The sequence below is a fragment of the Aptenodytes patagonicus genome, chromosome 2 (assembly GCF_965638725.1).
Source record: "Aptenodytes patagonicus chromosome 2, bAptPat1.pri.cur, whole genome shotgun sequence".
Classification (NCBI taxonomy): Eukaryota; Metazoa; Chordata; class Aves; order Sphenisciformes; family Spheniscidae; genus Aptenodytes; species Aptenodytes patagonicus.
Window position 1 is genome coordinate 69441567 of NC_134950.1, and position 17648 is coordinate 69459214.

The 17648-nt window shown below is 37.0% G+C and overlaps 1 protein-coding gene across 3 annotated transcripts in view; it reads left to right on the forward strand.

Annotated features, from left to right (window-relative positions):
* The window catches only part of ELP2 (elongator acetyltransferase complex subunit 2), a 41629-nt gene that overhangs the window by 4217 nt on the left and 19764 nt on the right, over window positions 1–17648 (forward strand). For all 3 annotated transcript variants that reach the window (XM_076330186.1, XM_076330183.1, XM_076330184.1), the window contains exons 5-12: window positions 747–824; window positions 4595–4659; window positions 9980–10046; window positions 10970–11104; window positions 12049–12144; window positions 14579–14679; window positions 16676–16807; window positions 17407–17556. In XM_076330186.1, the coding sequence (XP_076186301.1) occupies window positions 747–824; window positions 4595–4659; window positions 9980–10046; window positions 10970–11104; window positions 12049–12144; window positions 14579–14679; window positions 16676–16807; window positions 17407–17556 (824 nt within the window). The remainder of the gene's footprint in view (window positions 1–746; window positions 825–4594; window positions 4660–9979; window positions 10047–10969; window positions 11105–12048; window positions 12145–14578; window positions 14680–16675; window positions 16808–17406; window positions 17557–17648) is intronic.

A 17648-nucleotide genomic window follows, 5' to 3' on the forward strand; every position in this document is an offset into this window, starting at 1 on the left:
TTAAAGCGTTATTTGCTAGTTGAGTTGTACTGACTGCATCTCTCAAGCTACTTTCTTCCTTATCTGGTGTACTTGAGGATTTCCCATTGCCTTGTCTACATGAGAGAAATAGGTGGGAGTTGCCAATCTTCAGTCCCATGTTCTGGAAGGCATTTCTCATGCTCCCAAAGAACATCATGAAGTCCTGTCCTTTCCTTTCTGTCTTGCTGTTGTGGGTTCCAGAAATTGAAGGACTTTTTTTTTTTTTTTTTTTTTTTTTTTTTATTAAATTCTGCTTCTGTAGAGAGTTTTTTCTGCTACCCTGTTGGTTATTCTGATCTTGATGGCTTACCAGTTTAACCACTTCTAGGATCTCAGGGGTGTTTGCAGGAAAGTTGGTTTTGCTCATCTCTCTATCTGCTTTTGTAGCAAACGGATTCAGTTTTAGCTTTCTGTGTAGTGAACACTGTTGCCACAGGATATAACTTGCAGTATTTATCGCTTCTGATATGTTACCACAGTGAAGCTGTACAACTCTAATACTCAGTGGAGAACAGTGACTTACCTTCTAACTTGGCTAACTCTGGATGAATTTCTGTGGGCCCACAGAAGATAACATTATTATTTAGGCTCTTGAAAAACAGAAGTTTTTCAGCTCCTTAAAATAAAATTGAATTGGAAATTTTAACAACATAATGACAAGAGGAAATGACAGGGTAACTGTAATACTCATGATGAATGAAATAAACACTGCTCTTGTTTTCCAGCTAAATGCATTGAAATTCTGCAGTTTGGAAATGGATTTGTTATGGATGTCTGCTTATCCTTCTTGCCTGGCAGCGATGGTAAGTACAGCTGCACATCTTGAATATCAATGCAGGAAATGTAAAATCTGAGAAATCCCCTGTGTATAATGTGTAACGGGATTTTCATTTGACCGACTCCAGACCCTTGTGCCATATTTTTTGTTTTCTATGGAATCAGCCTAAGCTGCTGCTTGTATTTAAAGATTCTCACTGGACTCTTCTTAGCAATTAGAAGAATACTGGCTGATTACAGTGTCTTCAGAATGATGCTCAAATGGAGTTCTTTAAGCTCTCTGTCTCAGAGTTCAACTAATAAGGGGGTAACAGGACTGTAAGTGAATCGGATAGGATGGTGCTGTTAGTTTCACCCGCTCCTTGTGGTGCTGCTGCTTATGTTTGTTCTTGTTTGGATTGAAGGGCAAGATCCAGAAAAAGAATCTGCAGGCCTGCATCAAAAATTGGAGATTAAGGAGCAGTGTTTATCACCTGTTCGGTCTTAAACGTGAAAAAATTTAGATGCTGAACAAGTTTAACCTGCCTGTTCAGTATGGTTTATATAGTTTTCTGTTAACATAAATGTTCAGATTTTGTAGCCTGCCGCAAACATATTCTTCTGTTGCAAATCTGTAGAAGGTATTTTTTTTTAAAACTAAATGTATCCTCTAGTGCAATACAAGCCAGATGAATATGGTGAGTTAGGTTTGTGTTTAGGTATCATTAGAACCTTTCACCTGGATGGAGGAGTGCCAGGCTCCCAAGAGAGTAAGAAACTTTAGTACTTTTTCTATCTGGAGTTTTCAACTCTTCGCTGCATGCGTTCCACGCTGATGTGTTGTTTGATTATATGCCTCCAGAGCAGTTATACAGAAGCTTATTTTATTCTTCGGCTTGTGATAATTCTGGGAGACACAAAAGCTCTATCAAGATATGTCATCCCATTTGGAAATGCCAATGTCCGTTTCCAGACTGTGTCTGATACTAAAAGCAGTGTCTGCACCACTGAAGAACTTTAAACCTCTCACTCTCTATTTTTCCTGTAAATGTACTAAGAGGTGGTTGTTGAGATGAAGTTAAAAGGCTTGAGGGTAAATTAAAATCATTACCTCCAGCGTGAATTTTCATTAGAAGTGAAGTGTCTGTGGTGCCAGTTTAATGAGTATAAAATTCATATTGCAAAGCAATAGATTATTTCTTCATTTATGATACTGTACAGGTAAGAAATTCTCAGTGTAACACTTGAGTAGTGCATCTGTTTAACATTGAAATCATGTTGTAGAGAAGAGAAGTAACCATTCATTTTGGAAAAACCTTAAATGAAGATTATCATATTCTTAAAACTAAATGCTTCTGAAACCAAAATTGCATGGACTGCTTGAAGCTTCTTTAAATGGTGGAATAGCAAGCATTTTGTTTTGCTGTGAAAATCTCCCAGAGTACCCAAAACCCAGTGTTGCTTAAAGTTGCATTCAGAGCAGGACAATCCTTTATTATGGCCTCTTCCCATCCCAATTCAAATTAGTTATCCAAAACAACACAGTGCTCATAACCTGAAAGAGTACTTTACTTCTCTGAAGAACTGAAATTATTTTCAGTTGAGAAATTATTTGTGTAGGTTTTGTATGGAAATTTAAAAAAAACCCCTATACGTTTATGTTTTGAATGCCAGTTGCAACATGAATGATTTTCTTTAACTTTCAAAAGACATTGAAGTTCACGATGCCTAATATTTAACTGATTGTCCTTGAAAATAAATGATTAAAAAAAAAAAGTTAATAACCATTTTTGTGAAGAAGTCAAATGGGGAAAGCCAATAAGACTGCTCATAAAAACCTGAACAATCACGTGCAGCTGGAGTATAGCTTAAGCACTTTACTGACAGCCTCTTAGTTAAGGAGTTTCTTTACAGTTGTTTTCTGAGTCTTGAAGAAAAGCATCCTACTGTTTTGTTTGGTTGTTTTTTTTTGCCTTGCAATGTCTGCAGCAACTCTGCTTCTAAAATACTGGGAATAGGATTTACTATTTTACAGATCTTGATCAGCTCTTTTGTCATATACTGTGATTCTTCCTACCACCTGGATAATTGTGGTGCCGTAGCTTGGCCTCTGACAAATAAGAATTATCTCCTCAGAGCTGAATTGCAACAGGTGAAAAAGAGTGAGTGAACTTGAAAAAGCTTTGCCGATCATATTGTCCTCATTGCAATTGGACCACAGTTTCCAAGTCCTTTTTTTTTTTTCTATTTCCTTTGCAGGACTTTACCTCAATCAGATCCCAATTCTATTACTCTAGAGCATTTATGTGAAAAACTATATAATAGTCTGGTTTTGCCAGTTATATACTTCTTGATAGGACTTCGTCAGTGAAAGCATTTGCATTTGTCTGATACAGCAACTAGAACTTAATTCTCTTGTTTTTATTAGTCAAGCTCTTATTCCATTCAGTAAGTATGTAATTACTGTAATGGCCCATAAAATTTATTTCTCAGGAAAGGATGATACATGCTTCAAGAATATGCATTGTATCATATTTTGTGGACACCACCCCCCCCCCCCCCCCCTTGCTCTTGCCCAGTTTCCATGGACCTGAAGACCAGGTCTTCTTTCAAAACATTACCTCCAGTCCAAAGCAGTGGGTTTTGGCCCCATGTAAGACAAGGAGGAGATGGAGGTGAAATGTGACTTAGGTTGGTCACTTCTTCACTTGAGAAGAAGCAAGTGATGGAGGTGTAAGAAGGTGACTTAGAAGCATGAGAGGAGCAGCAAATAACTAGGCACAGGTTTGGTACAGACAGAAGGAAGAAATTAGCATAGAGCATAAACTTATTACGAATATTCAAGTTGATTTTTGGTTTACCCATAATAAAGATAATTTTATCTCTTTAAAGGGATGACAGTTTTTTTTGAAGGAAGTAGTTGATTTTAGTGAAATTTAGTATTTTGTTTTCTACCCAGACTTGAGAAATGCGAATGTCTAGCCTTGATAACTTATTTATTCATAATTTTCTAATTAATTCCTTTTCTTTTCCTAGTCCCTAGCAGTACTACTTCATCCTTATGACCCAAAAAGAGTGGAGTAAGGGTTAACTATTTTCCCCATCATCTTCTGTGGAAGAGATGAACTAATACACTGTCTAACTTCTCTTGTTTTCCCCTTAGACGTAACTTTGGTTTGATTCAATAGACTTATGTTTGTGCACTTTCTAGATAGCTCCTAGAAGTAAACTACTATGCAAGACTTGAGTAGGTCTATATAACGTTAATTGCTTTCATATCCTTGTGTACAGTGAGTGGTGGTCTGTTTTCCTTTTTTGGTCTGTCTTTTTATTTCCTGTATAATAATTGCGCTAACTCCATTTGTATACTTATTTCAGTTGATTTAGGAGCTTGAATTGTATTAGTTCTGAGTCATTTTGTTTTGCTGCTTGCTCCTTTTGTATTTAGAGAAAATGCCTGTTGATACCAATAAAATAAACATAATTAATTAAAAATCTCTGATACTTGAACTTCCTACAGATATGTGAGCTTGAACGAAACTACTCTTTAGCATCTTAAGTATTTGTAGACATTATTTACATGCCAAAATAACTTCTCAGTTTTGTGTTCTTGAGATACTAGTTTATTTCAAATAGTATTAGGTGTCTTAATTTAGAAAACATAAAAAAGTGGTATCATGCTTGCCTGTCTGTTTGTATTAATATGTTTATTGATGCTATATTGATTTTTATATTATTTATATAATTTTTCATATCCTAGAATATTAGATTTTGTAACTCGAGTAATGAAGACTTTTTTTTTTTTTCTCCTTTCCAGTACCAATACTAGCTTGCGGTGGTGATGACTGCAAAATAAGTTTGTTTATACAGCAGAATGGTCAGGTAATTACAGTTTTTGTCTCTTGCTCAGAACATTACTCAGTTCTTTTGCTGCTTTTCTTCTCATGTGTGCTGCTCATTTTTTTGAGGTTGTTCAATAACTACTATCTGTCTCTAGATAGCCATCACATACAACTTCCTCTGTTCAAATAGTTCATCCATTTTTCTAGGTAGTGATAAAATGCACATACAGAATGTTGAAGTTGGATTCAGTGCATAAAAGTGTTAGTTTTTCTTATTTTTTCCCTGTGTGAAGATACCCTGTGTTTCTGTTCCCACTGATATAAAATAGCTATGACTGTCCTTTATTGAGTATCCATGCATTGAATGGTTCATATGGAAATGATGTTACTTTCAGTTTATAAATTCTTATAATAACTGATACGATTTCTATCTGTGGAATTGTATGTTTGTTGCTAAGTATGCCCTTTGTGCTGAATGCTTGTGAATGTTGAAAGGAGTATTTGAAGGAGTATCTGATCTTCTAAAAGCACACACATTTTTCATGTATTACTCAGAAGCTGGCAATCTTTTAGTTTTTCATACGGATAAATGTTCCTTTGGAGCACTAGAAAGAGATTCTGTCCTCTTGCATCTGTTCAGAAGTTTTGTTAGACTCTAAAGCATGTGTTTGAATGACTGTTTTCCAAAACAGAAGTCAATGTCACTTCTTCTTTCTCTCTGTCACACCCTTAAAAAACCCCTCAAACTACAAACACTGCCCCCAATGCACCAATGAACCTAACATGCAGAAACCCCCATTGAAACTGGCGTACGTAGGAACCACTTACTCTTCTGGATTTGTTCAGACACAGTCCCCTTAGAGATTAAAGAATAGATACTCCTTTTTGCTTTTTGAGAGAGGAAAGCTACTTTATAGATAATTTTGACTGTTCACGCTGTCGTATACAATAATAAGATTTTTTTTTTTTTTTTTTTGTCGTCAATAAAATAAATACTTCATCCTTTATCTGCTATGTTCAGTGATTTCTTGACCACTAAGCGAGAAAGAAGGGTTGCTTTCTTAGCTTTTTTTTTTTTTCCTATGTGGTTCATGAGGTAAATCAGTTTAATGACATTCTCTGGGAATTAGCAATGGCAGAATGCCATTCATGATTCTCAGTGTGCTAAAGAAAGACTCTTACCTTAGTGGCTGTGCAGTTGATTTTACTCATTCAAAATCTGAAACTTGTTTTCTTCTATGGTTGAGATTAACAAATAATAGGCAGTTTGACTGCCAAAAATGTTCAGAGATACATAACTTGTTTTGCCAGTGGTTGACCAAACTTTTGAGTATGACAGCATTCTTAGGCATTCTTAAATGCAGTCAGTCTGTGGAGGATAAAGGAAGGTAGCTGGAATAAACAAGCTCCATCTTCAGCTTCATAAGCAAGTTTATGGTGCTATCTTTTTTTGGAGGTAGGAAACTTTATTCATACAAGGGGTGAGGAATTTTCTCTTATTTTACACGTGTTATTTTTCACACCTTCAATTTTAGGAAGTATTTTCACCAGCTGTCCTGACAGAGTTGGCGTTCAGAGTCTCTCTTTTTTAAATGAGGTGGGACTTCTGGTTGGTGTCTATCTTAACTTTCCAGAACATCTCTTTTAACTAAGTGGACTGTACAGACCTCAGAGAAGAGCCCAAATTTGATTCCATGTGGAGTCAAAGTGCCTGTGTAGTGCATTACAGCTATTAACGGAATGAAAACATCCTTGCGAGCCTTCTGACATAAATTCCTTCCTAGCTGCTAAAGGGAGGTTATCCTCTTTAGTCAGGTTTTCTCAGATCTGCTGACAGATGGCTTCTGTAGTACTTTTAAAGGTATTTGAAGGAAGTGTTACTGTTGTCTTGCCATGTTTTACTAGAACTGAGCGTAGAAGAGTGATTTAGAATCTAAACTTCTGCGTCATTCCCTCACTGGTAAGGGCCTGTAGCTCTGTCCTGTTAATTGTGACTCTTGGAAACCTCTTCCCTTAGTTAACATCCTAAAAAAGATTGTATGAACCCAAAAGTAGATTGTAAGTTCACAACGGGACGTTCTAATGAAACTTGGAGGGCACTGTTATACTCTGAGGGAAGATGAGGCATCTTCAGTTAGCTGATTTAGACTGCCTTTTGGTAAACTCATTAATTTTACAGTTGAAATATATTTATTCATAAAAACTGTTTGGTTTTTGAAGTTGAGTGGGCAGGCTTCAAATCCTTTAAGACTCTCTACCCAGAGATCCCTTACTGTGTTAAGCAGTAGAGAGAAAATGAACTTTGCTTTTCCGAGTTTTTGAAAGAGGGTATTGATTTATAAAAGTACCCAGGGAAGAAATCTTTCAGAAACCATTATGTCTTCCGGCTTGAGATATTACAGGCCTATGGAGGGGGAATTAAGTACACCAGAGGATCAAAATAGAGCTTTAAAACAAAACACTTCTGTGTTGAGCTTGGTTTCTGTGAGATTTTGCGGTGCATGTTTGACTATGTTTCCCCCAAATAATTTGGCCTAATTGAAAAGTGGAGTAAGAGACTCAGAGATAATTTGGGCTCTTTCTAATTCAATGAGATAAACAGCTGGATGGAGGAGGGGTATCACATTGGTGGAGAAAAACTGAGAAGACTTGGACTTCTGTTACCAAATTTGCCAAACAGTACTACCAGCCTGGTCCTGAAGGACATGTACCCAAAGTACGGGCAGAGTTAGTTGTGCAGAGTGTGCTGGGCAAGTCCACAGACAACCTGGCTTCATTAGTTCTGCTACCTACAGAACAGCTTTATTCTTTGCCTAAAAGAGACCAGATTGCTGCTACGCGAAAATGTTCAGAGATTAGTTAAGAGGCGTGGGAAAGCCTGTGAAGTAGGTGAGTTGGACCGTGAGCTTTTGTTGGATTTAACTGTTGGTACTGTAACTTCTTATGTATCCATTGAGGACTGAGGGGAAAACTGAAATAGAGAAGGAGAAATATGAGACTATAGAAACAAAATCTGTAAAAATGAGAACAATGACAGATCAAAATACTTGTAAATATAACTTAGGCAATAATAAAAACTTTGACTGAATCATTTAAAAATAATGACCATATGCACCTGCAAGAAGCTTTAAATAGATGCAGTTTTAGAACAGAATACATCTGAACAAACTGAATGTGTGATACCAAGAGACACAGACTTCAAAGAAAATGGCAAAAACAATACAAAAAACCCAAGCAGAAGGCATAACAGTAACGCTACTCCTTGCTCAGTTTCAGTGGACAATTTTTATTATTTATTATTTTATTGTATCTTGAAAATTTTGAGTGAATGCTTGTTCTATAGCACAAAAGAACTGCATACTTGACTTAAGGCTAAGTAGTGCCTAAAAGCCTATTTGGGAAATGACTTAGAAACCCGGGGTGGTATTAATAACCTCAAAGTAATTAGTTTTACTCTTTTAAGGAGAAAACAAATACCTGCTTTTCTTAATAGTTCTCTTTGATGTGAGATGATGAAGATAATTTAAAAAAAAACCCCGGAACGCTTTGAAATTAAAAATAGAAAAATGATTAGATGTGTGTTTAGATTAATATTAAAGTCAAGCTTCAGGAGATATGCGCACTGTTTAACATAAAAGGAACCATAAAAGACAAGAATGTTAGCAACAGTTCAGCCTGAACCAATCTTTCAGTTGGGAATAAATTTACCAACTAACCTTGGTGAATGTAAAATACAGAGCATTATGTCAAAGATCGTATAAATGAAAGAATAAAGGTGTTTTATCTGTTACCTGAAATATGAATGCTAAAAACTGGGGTTTTTTTAGTGTATTGCCAGAAACACATAGTCTTCAGAAAAACCTTTAGGTCGCTGTTTGATCTCGTTTCCTGGGCTGTTCCTGCCTTTATTTACACATAACCAGTTGGGTGTTTAACATAAACATCTATGTGGAATGCCACATCCAGAAGTGCCAGTGAGTGCAGAAGTGACTAGCCAAATGAGGCTTAGGTGGCTGTGAGAACACATTCTTAAGACCAAAACTTTCTGATATGGAAGTTCCTGTTAAGCTATTCTGGTCATGTATCTCATATACAGATCGTTCTGTAACATTTAGACTGCAAATACAGAACAAGGAGAAGCTGAGTAATGTTTGATGTGAAGGTGATTTTGGAGAATATCAGGAACGTTGGACTAGAGAGAGGCACTGATTTCCGAGTATGAGTTTTTTCATACTCATACAAATTTTTCCTTTGGGTGAGTTACTGTTGCTCACCATCTCCTCTGAAGCCAAAGACAAAGATTTTGAGAAAGAGTAGCAACACAATGAGAAAGGCTTTTTCGTCTGTCTGTCTGTCTTTGTTTGTCTGCCTTTCTTTCCAGATAGGGAAAGACCCCAGTTGCAGACTTGTGCTGATAGCAGAGGCTATCATTTAATCTTAACTCTTAGTAGGCCTGGGTAAGGGATTTAGCAGAATATAATGCCAGAAATAATGTGATAGTTATTCATACTAAACTACGCTAACACTTTAACTGTAATGGCTATTTCAGACATTTTAAGTCAACTTGGGATCAAAAAATGTCGTGGAAGTAGGGCTTTTTCTGGGTAAAGGAAAACAGAAATGGTTTAAATGCTAAGTAAGCAGTAAACGCTTGTACCTTAATTGAATCAAAATAAAATTGTAATATTATATATGTTATGAATGAAAATATACTACTAATGAAAGTTCTTAAAAGGGACTCGGAACTGTGTTTGCATTCCTGTGTTCCTGAGCCTGTGTTCATGCAGTTTTCCATCAGCAGATACAGTTCTTGATGTACCTTCCTTAGAAACTTAGTCAATAAACTTAAGAAACATAGGGAATATTTCTAACCCCATAAGTAATTCTTATTAATAGTTATTATAGTACAAATTAATTATTGAAATAATTTCAAAATTCATTTTCCATATCATCTGCAGTAGCATCCACTTCACACGTGTAATAGAAATTATTTACCATGTCATACCTGCATTATGTTATTCTTCGTGTACCACTATAAGCCTGACCAAAAAAAAAAAAAAAATTTCATCTGTATCATAGAGAGACTGTAGCCTCTTGAAGGTGAGCACCTTAAATTCTCATTCTTTCCTGCTCATATATGGGAAGTGCCATAATGTGGCACGTGTTTACCCAATGGTGGCAAAACCAAAAGGCCTATGTAGAATCTGTCAGTAAATTACAATCTTTTGTAGCAGCTTATTTTTCCAGTTTCAAATAATAGAATCTGTAAATATAAAAGACTTGAAAATCCAAAGCTAGTTGCTGATAATGTGCATGGTAATTAAGTGCATTTCTATGATGTAACAGGAATTTTTATTCAGTTTCAGAAAACGTTAATACTCCCTGGCCATGAGGATTGGATAAGAGGCATTGAATGGGCAGTCTGTGGTCAGTATGAAAGATAAATAAAGTAGAATACTGGTTTAATGACAGTACTACTGTTTTACCCCTCTAACAGGTGGCTTTAACGCACTGTAGCACTTAAGCTCTTCTGGTTGTGATTTTTTTTTTTTCTGAGATGGTGGTACAAATGTTAAAAATCAAGATAGAACTGTGTGTCCTGTTAAAACGTAAGAATTGTTGAACCTATACTACAGTTACATCTTAGTTACCAAAATTATGGCTACATTAGGATTGATACAGAAATCCCTCATTTTTTCTTGCTTGCTTCAAGTATGTTTACTTGACTGGTACCTAATTGCAAACAAATAGGAGTTTTAGCAAGTTGTCCTTTTCAATATGCAAATGTCTGTATCTGAGTGAGGAAGAGTTGTCTGCTTTTTCAAAGGAGAGAAAGTAGCGGGAAATAGTACTTTTCTTCCCCCCCCTCCCCCCCTTTTTTTTTTTAAGAATAGGAAATTAAGAGGAGAACCTATTCAGACATTAACTAATCAAATAGTTCTTGCCATGGCAAAAGTAAAATAGAAGGAATTAGAGGGTGCTACAATCCTGAAGAAAGAAAAGGAGGAAAGATGTTCCTGAAGAGTATTGAGGCTGTCAGAATTTCGAGAGCAAAGGCCATAAGTAGTAGGGAAGTATATGTACAGTATGTACAGTATTTATGATGTCTTCCATGTCTCATAAGCAGGGAAGTGTCCATAGTCAGTGTGTTATAAACTAGTAGAGAGCTTGAAATGGGAGAGTGAGTTGATGTTGAAATAAACCAGCCGTCTATGATACTGTGTACAATAGGAAACATTAGGATAATGCTGTAGTGCATGTTTGGAAAGATGGTAGGTTAGTCATGGCAGTGGTTGCAATGAAAAAGCAATGAAAACATGGCTCTAACTTTTTTTTTTTAAACCGAATAGGTGAAGACCTTTTCTTATCAAGCTGTGCTCAGGATTGTTTGATAAGAATTTGGAAAGTGTGTACAAAATCAAAGCAAATTCCAGAAACTGAAGATGATTCAATAAGACTGAAAGAGAATGTTTTTACTGTTAAAGGTAGGTAACAGCTGTAAAATTCTCTTGCACAATTTTTCACTTGTGTATCTGTTTGTGGTTTCAGGGGAGCTAACAAGGTGGTTACCATCTAATTTGGTTTGTTTCTTGTATTAAAAGAACCTGAGACCAGTTTGACTGCAGTATTTTTATTCCGCTGTTAGAAAAAGTGGAGTTACTGTTTTAAAGGCGTGACTATGTAAAGTGTTACAAAAAATGGCAAAGCAGTGAGAGAGCTTAAGACCAGCATGCATTGTTACACATATTCCAAATGCGGTACATAGGAGAAATATTTGTCTGTGGGAGGTAAGCTGTTGTGCAGTCCTCCAGTTTAATAGCATACCTTTAATTTTCTTTCAAATTCAGTACGTGAAGAGGTGCTACTATTACTTAAACCTTAGAAAAGTACTGGAGAGAACAGATAAGTATGTGCAGGCTTACTTTATGGTTATTTAACATACTGTTTGAGCACCGTAACATCAGAGGCTCGTAATGCTGACACTGTGGGGTAAATTATTAGGCAGCTTAGGTAATATAATGAAGTTTGTATGATGTTATGTGTAAGAAGTGCTCACGCTATTTGCTGCAAATCCTGATTCATTGTTTGAAGTATCTTAATGCTTGTATTTACAGTCATTTGGAGATGTAAATATGCTTAAGAGTATGGGTAGAGCTAACGTCAGAGCATTTATTTCAAAATTGCTTGGGAGTTCTCCAGGAATTCTGTGGTAACAGAATTCTGAAGCAATAGGCTGACCTCTTAGCATCAATCTGGTACTTAGGGCTTGTGGCAAAGTAGGTTTTTAAGGAGCTGTTCAATGTCAATAGGCTATTGAGATACTGGTAGATGATGAAAGCAGTTGTTTTTTTTTCACTGAAGATATCAGAAATGACCTGGTCTTTCTTGGCTTTTAGAAAGAAATGTCCTTTTCTCTGTTTTGTGGTAGATACTAATACAACATATGCAATTACTTTGGAGTCGGTGTTGGCTGGTCATGAAAACTGGGTGTATGCAGTTCACTGGCAACCTTCATTTTCCAAAGGTAAAAAGATACCAAGCACTTAGCAGTTATGTTAAGTGTTGTATGCATAGAGTACAGTCACATGTCTTTGTATAGTGTTCACTTGTCACTGTGGACTATGAAAATATTTAAATCCTGCAAACAATTGTTTTATAAGTAAATGGATGTTGCCTTTTACTTGTGTTTTCTTTAACGAATGAAATAAAATAACTGAGATGTACTGGCTTTTTTGTACTTGTTGTTTATGGAGTACAAATTAGTTTAATCAGTATGAATTAATAGCTCTAATAGTTTACCTTGATATATGTATTTGAAATGTGTGTTCTTTGGAAGGTAAGTGTTAACTCGAGAGCACTCCTTTCTTTTTCTTGGAGTAGAAAGGAAAAAAATAGCAACATTCAGAAGATTAATCTTCAGTCTTCCATGCATTAATATAACATGCCAGGGATTCTTTGAGTATCAGTTATCTCTAGCATGTAGCTTTAAGGCATTAATGCAGACTCTCATTGAAAAAATTGTTATTTACAGTTTAATTTTGTATTTTGCCCTAGTCTTTATCTTTCTTTTCAAATCCTTAAATTCTGACAGCCTTGTTTGCAGTACTGATTTGCTAGTGTGTGTCTGCCTGGCGTATAAGGGAAGAAGATTCTTGGTTTGATATGCTTGCACAATCAGAATGCCCTTGTGTATTTGTATTGGCAAATGTGCCTTTTTTTTCTGTGATGTTTTAGAGTTACTGATGGCAGGTGACTTCACCAGTACAAAGCACAGCTTTTCCAGTGTATACACAACACTTGAACAGTAGAGTGCAATTAGAATGTCAAAATACCCGTAGTGAAAGACACAGGACTTGCTTTAGAAATATTGGCTTAGTTATCTGTTCTTTAAATTTTTTTTTTTTTTTGACACCAATAAAAGATTTTGCCTGTTAAAGCAAGGTTTAGGTACAATATAGGCATGTGTCATGGTTTAACCCCAGCCGGCAACTAAGCCCCACACAGCCGCTCGCTCACTCCCCACCGGTGGGATGGGGGAGAGAATCAGAAGGGTAAAAGTGAGAAAACTCATGGGTTGAGATAAAGACAGTTTAATAGGTAAAGCAAAAGCCGCACGCGCAAGCAAAGCAAAGCGAAGCAAGGAATTCATTCACTCCTTCCCATGGGCAGGCAGGTGTTCAGCCATCTCCAGGAAAACAGGGCTCCATCACACGTAACGGTTACTTGGGAAGACAAACGCCATCACTCTGAACATCCCCCCCCTTCCTTCTTCTTCCCCCAGCCTTATATGCTGAGCATGATGTCATACGGTGTGGAATATCCCTTTGGTCAGTTGGGGTCAGCTGTCCCAGCTGTGCCCCCTCCCAACTTCTTGTGCCCCCCCCCAGCCTACTCGCTGGTGGGGTGGGGTGAGAAGCAGAAAAGGCCTTGACCCTGTGTCAGCACTGCTCAGCAATAACTAAAACATCCCTGTGATATCAACACTGTTTTCAGCCCAAATCCAAAACACAGCCCCATACTCGCTACTATGAAGAAAATTAACTCTACCCCAGCCAAAACCAGCACAGCATGTAAGTCTTGCACTGCAATCTTAAAAACTGTCCAGTTAGACCATGAAGTTTTCCAGGTTTCTTACATCATGCTTCTGCTTATGTCATGCTTCTGCATATGTGCAGCTGCTTGCGTTCTGTGGCCTGCCCAATCTCGGGTTCCCCAAAATAGATTTTCTTCTTCCATAGAGGCAGACTGATCTGAGAGACAGATTCTCAATCCAGAAGGTAGGAGGTCTGGTGCTGATGTAAGATACCACCTCATGAGATGCCCACCAATGTCTCTATTCTAAAGAGAGGTTCCTCAGTGGTTCTCCTACTGGTTTTGCAACTGGGTGATGAACCAGTTCCCTCTTCCCCATTCTGGCTGTGTTGGGCAGTTGTCCGAGTGTTTCACTGCATTTTGGGGGGCAGTCCTTACTACTGTATGTATTACAAGGTGCTAGAGTCTACTGAAGTCTGTAGTAAATCTAACAATTAATTTGGAAAAAAACCCCCAGGGAATACTGGCACAGAGATTTTTTTTTTTTTTTAAACTGTAAATCTCTCGGTAAAAACTTATTTGAGGAATAGAACCGAGAACTGCTACGCAGTCTCTCTGTGAAGCTCTAGCTTTTCCTCCAAATTACATTTGTTTCAATATCAATTTGGAGTGAATAAACAGTAGAATATGGTTGTTCTTATGTACGTGTTTTACATTTCCTTTGGGAGATTATGGCTGAAAAACACAATACCTCCTAATGAACGTCTGGCAAGAACGTAGAGCCCGTTAAGTCTGGCATTTAAGTACTGCATTGCACGTCTCTGATGCTGAACAATTTTCTTAGCGTGTTTGGATTTCAGTATGACCAAATTCTTTCAGAAAGTATTGTCATAGGTTGTAGGGTAATTGTTTTCCTTGTACTGTAGATGGCAGCATGCAACAACCAATGAGAATATTGTCTGCATCAATGGACAAAACTGTGATCATCTGGGAACCTGATAAGGAATCTGGAGTCTGGCTAGAACAGGCAAGTGTCAGTCTCTTTCACAATACATACTGTATTCAAGTTGCGTTTCCAGTATCGTGTGTGTACCGTAGGGAACAAAAACTATAAAATTCTGGGAGAGAAAGGCAAAAGCATTTTCTTGCAAAAATACGCATTCTGATGCTGTGTTGCGAGTAAAACTATATTTTTCAAAAATGATGTGATGCAATGTAATTTTTATTGCTTGTTTGCTTTCTTATTACCATATTGGGGAGTTTCTAAGGGGAGTTTGTGCTCAACTGTCATTCATAGTATAGCAAGCCAGGTGCTGCATAGTAACACACGCTGTGTACTCCTGGTAAGAAGAGGAAGGAAACCCTCCTGAATTATTTGTAGTTAATCCTTGTGGGAATGTGCACCCAAGCAGTTACTACAGAGCAGCTGACATGCAATTCACAAGCCTGGTTTTACTCACAGTAACTTGTTCATGGGCTGTGTCATTAGGTTTTTCTTCCGCATGAGCGGGATACTCATGTTTCACTGTAATGTTTTGAATGCTGTTCTAATGTGGATAATCCTAAATAAACAAGTAGTACAACCAGATTTATCTAGTGCTTTGGTAGATGTCTTTGTTTTCAGTTGACCTGCTTTTCCAAATTGCAGTAGTTTGGCTGAAATTGTTTGTGTTGGGTTATGCCAACCATTGTTTATGATCTTTCCTGTCACAAAGAAAGTTCTAATCCTCTCTTGGGTGAAAAAAAGAGAATTACGGTAGTGTATTTAATTTTTCCCCTGTTCCTTTGAAAAGTTCTTGTGCCTTTCTACTTGAGGTAGAAATTAGTTCATAATAGGGTGATTACATAAAGTCGCCATTTGTTGTCCCTAGTTGTGGCTAAATTTACAAGCTTCAAAAAATGGGTTGTGCAATAAAGCTTGTTGCAAGTTGTTACTCTTTCTTTTTACATTCTGTTTGCATTGGTTAGACCTCAAATGTGCAGCTTGCAGTTCAGATCAGACATTTTAACTGCAACAATCCTTTTCGCATTGAGGGAGGGAAACCTGAGCTGTAAGCCTGCAGGGAGGAAGGGCACAAGGGGAACATCCTATTTTCTCTCTTTCATTTTGATATGATGAACAAGAAGTCTTCACAAAATCATTCCCCTGCTCAGAGGTGAGACTAGAATTCTGTCTCTAGCATGGCATATCAAAGTCACTTCCATATGAGCGGTATTTTTTTTGAATGAGTGCTAATAAAATGGACATACTAGTCCATACTGCCATTTAGAATGAGGTATAGATTCATTTCATTGTGAACTTAAAAGCAGCTGTATAATAATGGGGGAATTGTTAAGAGTTCAGCTTGAAAGGAATTGTGGTCTTATCTCTTGGATAAAACTTGACAATGTAACTTTAATAATCTTTTAATGTAATTAAAAATTTGGAAGAGCACTAGAGCAACTATAATGCGTGTGTGTATGCATGCATACACACATGCAAATTCACAAGGGAAGCACAAAACAGAGGCCAAAATATACCACAGAAGGAATGTGGAGCAAATTGCAGGGATTCATGGAGAAACAGGGAAGTGGAAATATGGTAGTGAATCTTGGAAATTAAGGAAAAAAAACCCCAAAAAGTAATTGGGAACTACTGTTCCTTGGGACTGTTTTTCTATTTTGTGCAACAGAGCAATAGCAAGGCAACAGATGGCAAGAAACTTTCATCCAACAGACTGCACTGAAACACAGAAAGATTGCGTTCTTCTCTCATCTAGTGTAGTGTTTTCTTTCCCCTGGGGGATTGAGCAAGATCCTATCCTGAGATGTTTGTGGAGGGAGGCTCCATTAAAGTGGCATGCAGCTTTAATTCCCGTGATATTTTAGTGCTTAACTCTGCAATTAAAATATTCTTTAAATGTATTTTTGTGTGTAATGTGAACTTTTGCCTATAGCTAGATTTTCACCTCATGAGATTAGGATGAGTTTATATGAATAGAAGGCCATTTTCATGGTTATTTCGCTTCTGATCACTAATTCAGGTGCGAGTAGGTGAAGTGGGTGGCAATACCCTTGGATTTTTTGACTGCCAGTTTAGTCCAGATGGTTCAATGATCATTGCCCATGCTTTTCATGGAGCACTACACCTTTGGAAACAGGCTACAATTAATAAGGTACGTTGGTTTTTTATTATTAGTAGTACTTAAAAGAATTACACTTATATGTCATTTGAGATAAGTTCTATTGTTAATAGAAAAGTGTAACAGTACAATTTAAAATTAATGATTGAAATAGTCCTTCTCTGAATATAATATTCTGTAGGAATCTCGCTCCTGCACAGAAGGGAGGTTGCGATCTCCCAGGCTCTAAAGCCTGTTGCTTCCCTGTGGGAACCGTGAAGTCAGTGGAATAGATTTAACTCCTTTGTGGTTGTGCTTTGTTCAGAAGTGGCAGCTGAACCAATAACACAAGTTTCTTTTAGATTGGAGCAATCTAAATTAGTATTATTACTAATAGTATATTTTATATATATATATATATATAGTATATATTACTAATATACTAATAGTATACTAATATACTATAGTATATTAGTATAGTTATTACTATACTAATCAGTATTAGTGTCTCTTTAGCCACTCTGAGTTCTAATAATTTGCTGTCTTTTTTTTTTTTTGCTTTCTTAATAAGGATATTGATACTTTTATTTTGGTTAGAATATGCCAATCAGTCAATTGAAAACCCCTTGCTTCTTTGGTGACTTTTTTAATAGAAAGAATGGACTCCAGAAGTTGTGATTTCAGGACATTTTAACAGTGTAGAGGATGTAAAGTGGGATCCAGAAGGAGAATTTATCATCAGTGTTGGTTCTGATCAAACTACTAGACTCTTTGCTCCATGGAGAAGAAAACAAGAGACAGAGGTACGATCTTCAAAGAATTTGTGAGCTTGGTAAAGAGGGCTTGTCTGTCCTGAGTTTGAGTCATATTCAGGTGACTTGTTCCAAACCTGAAA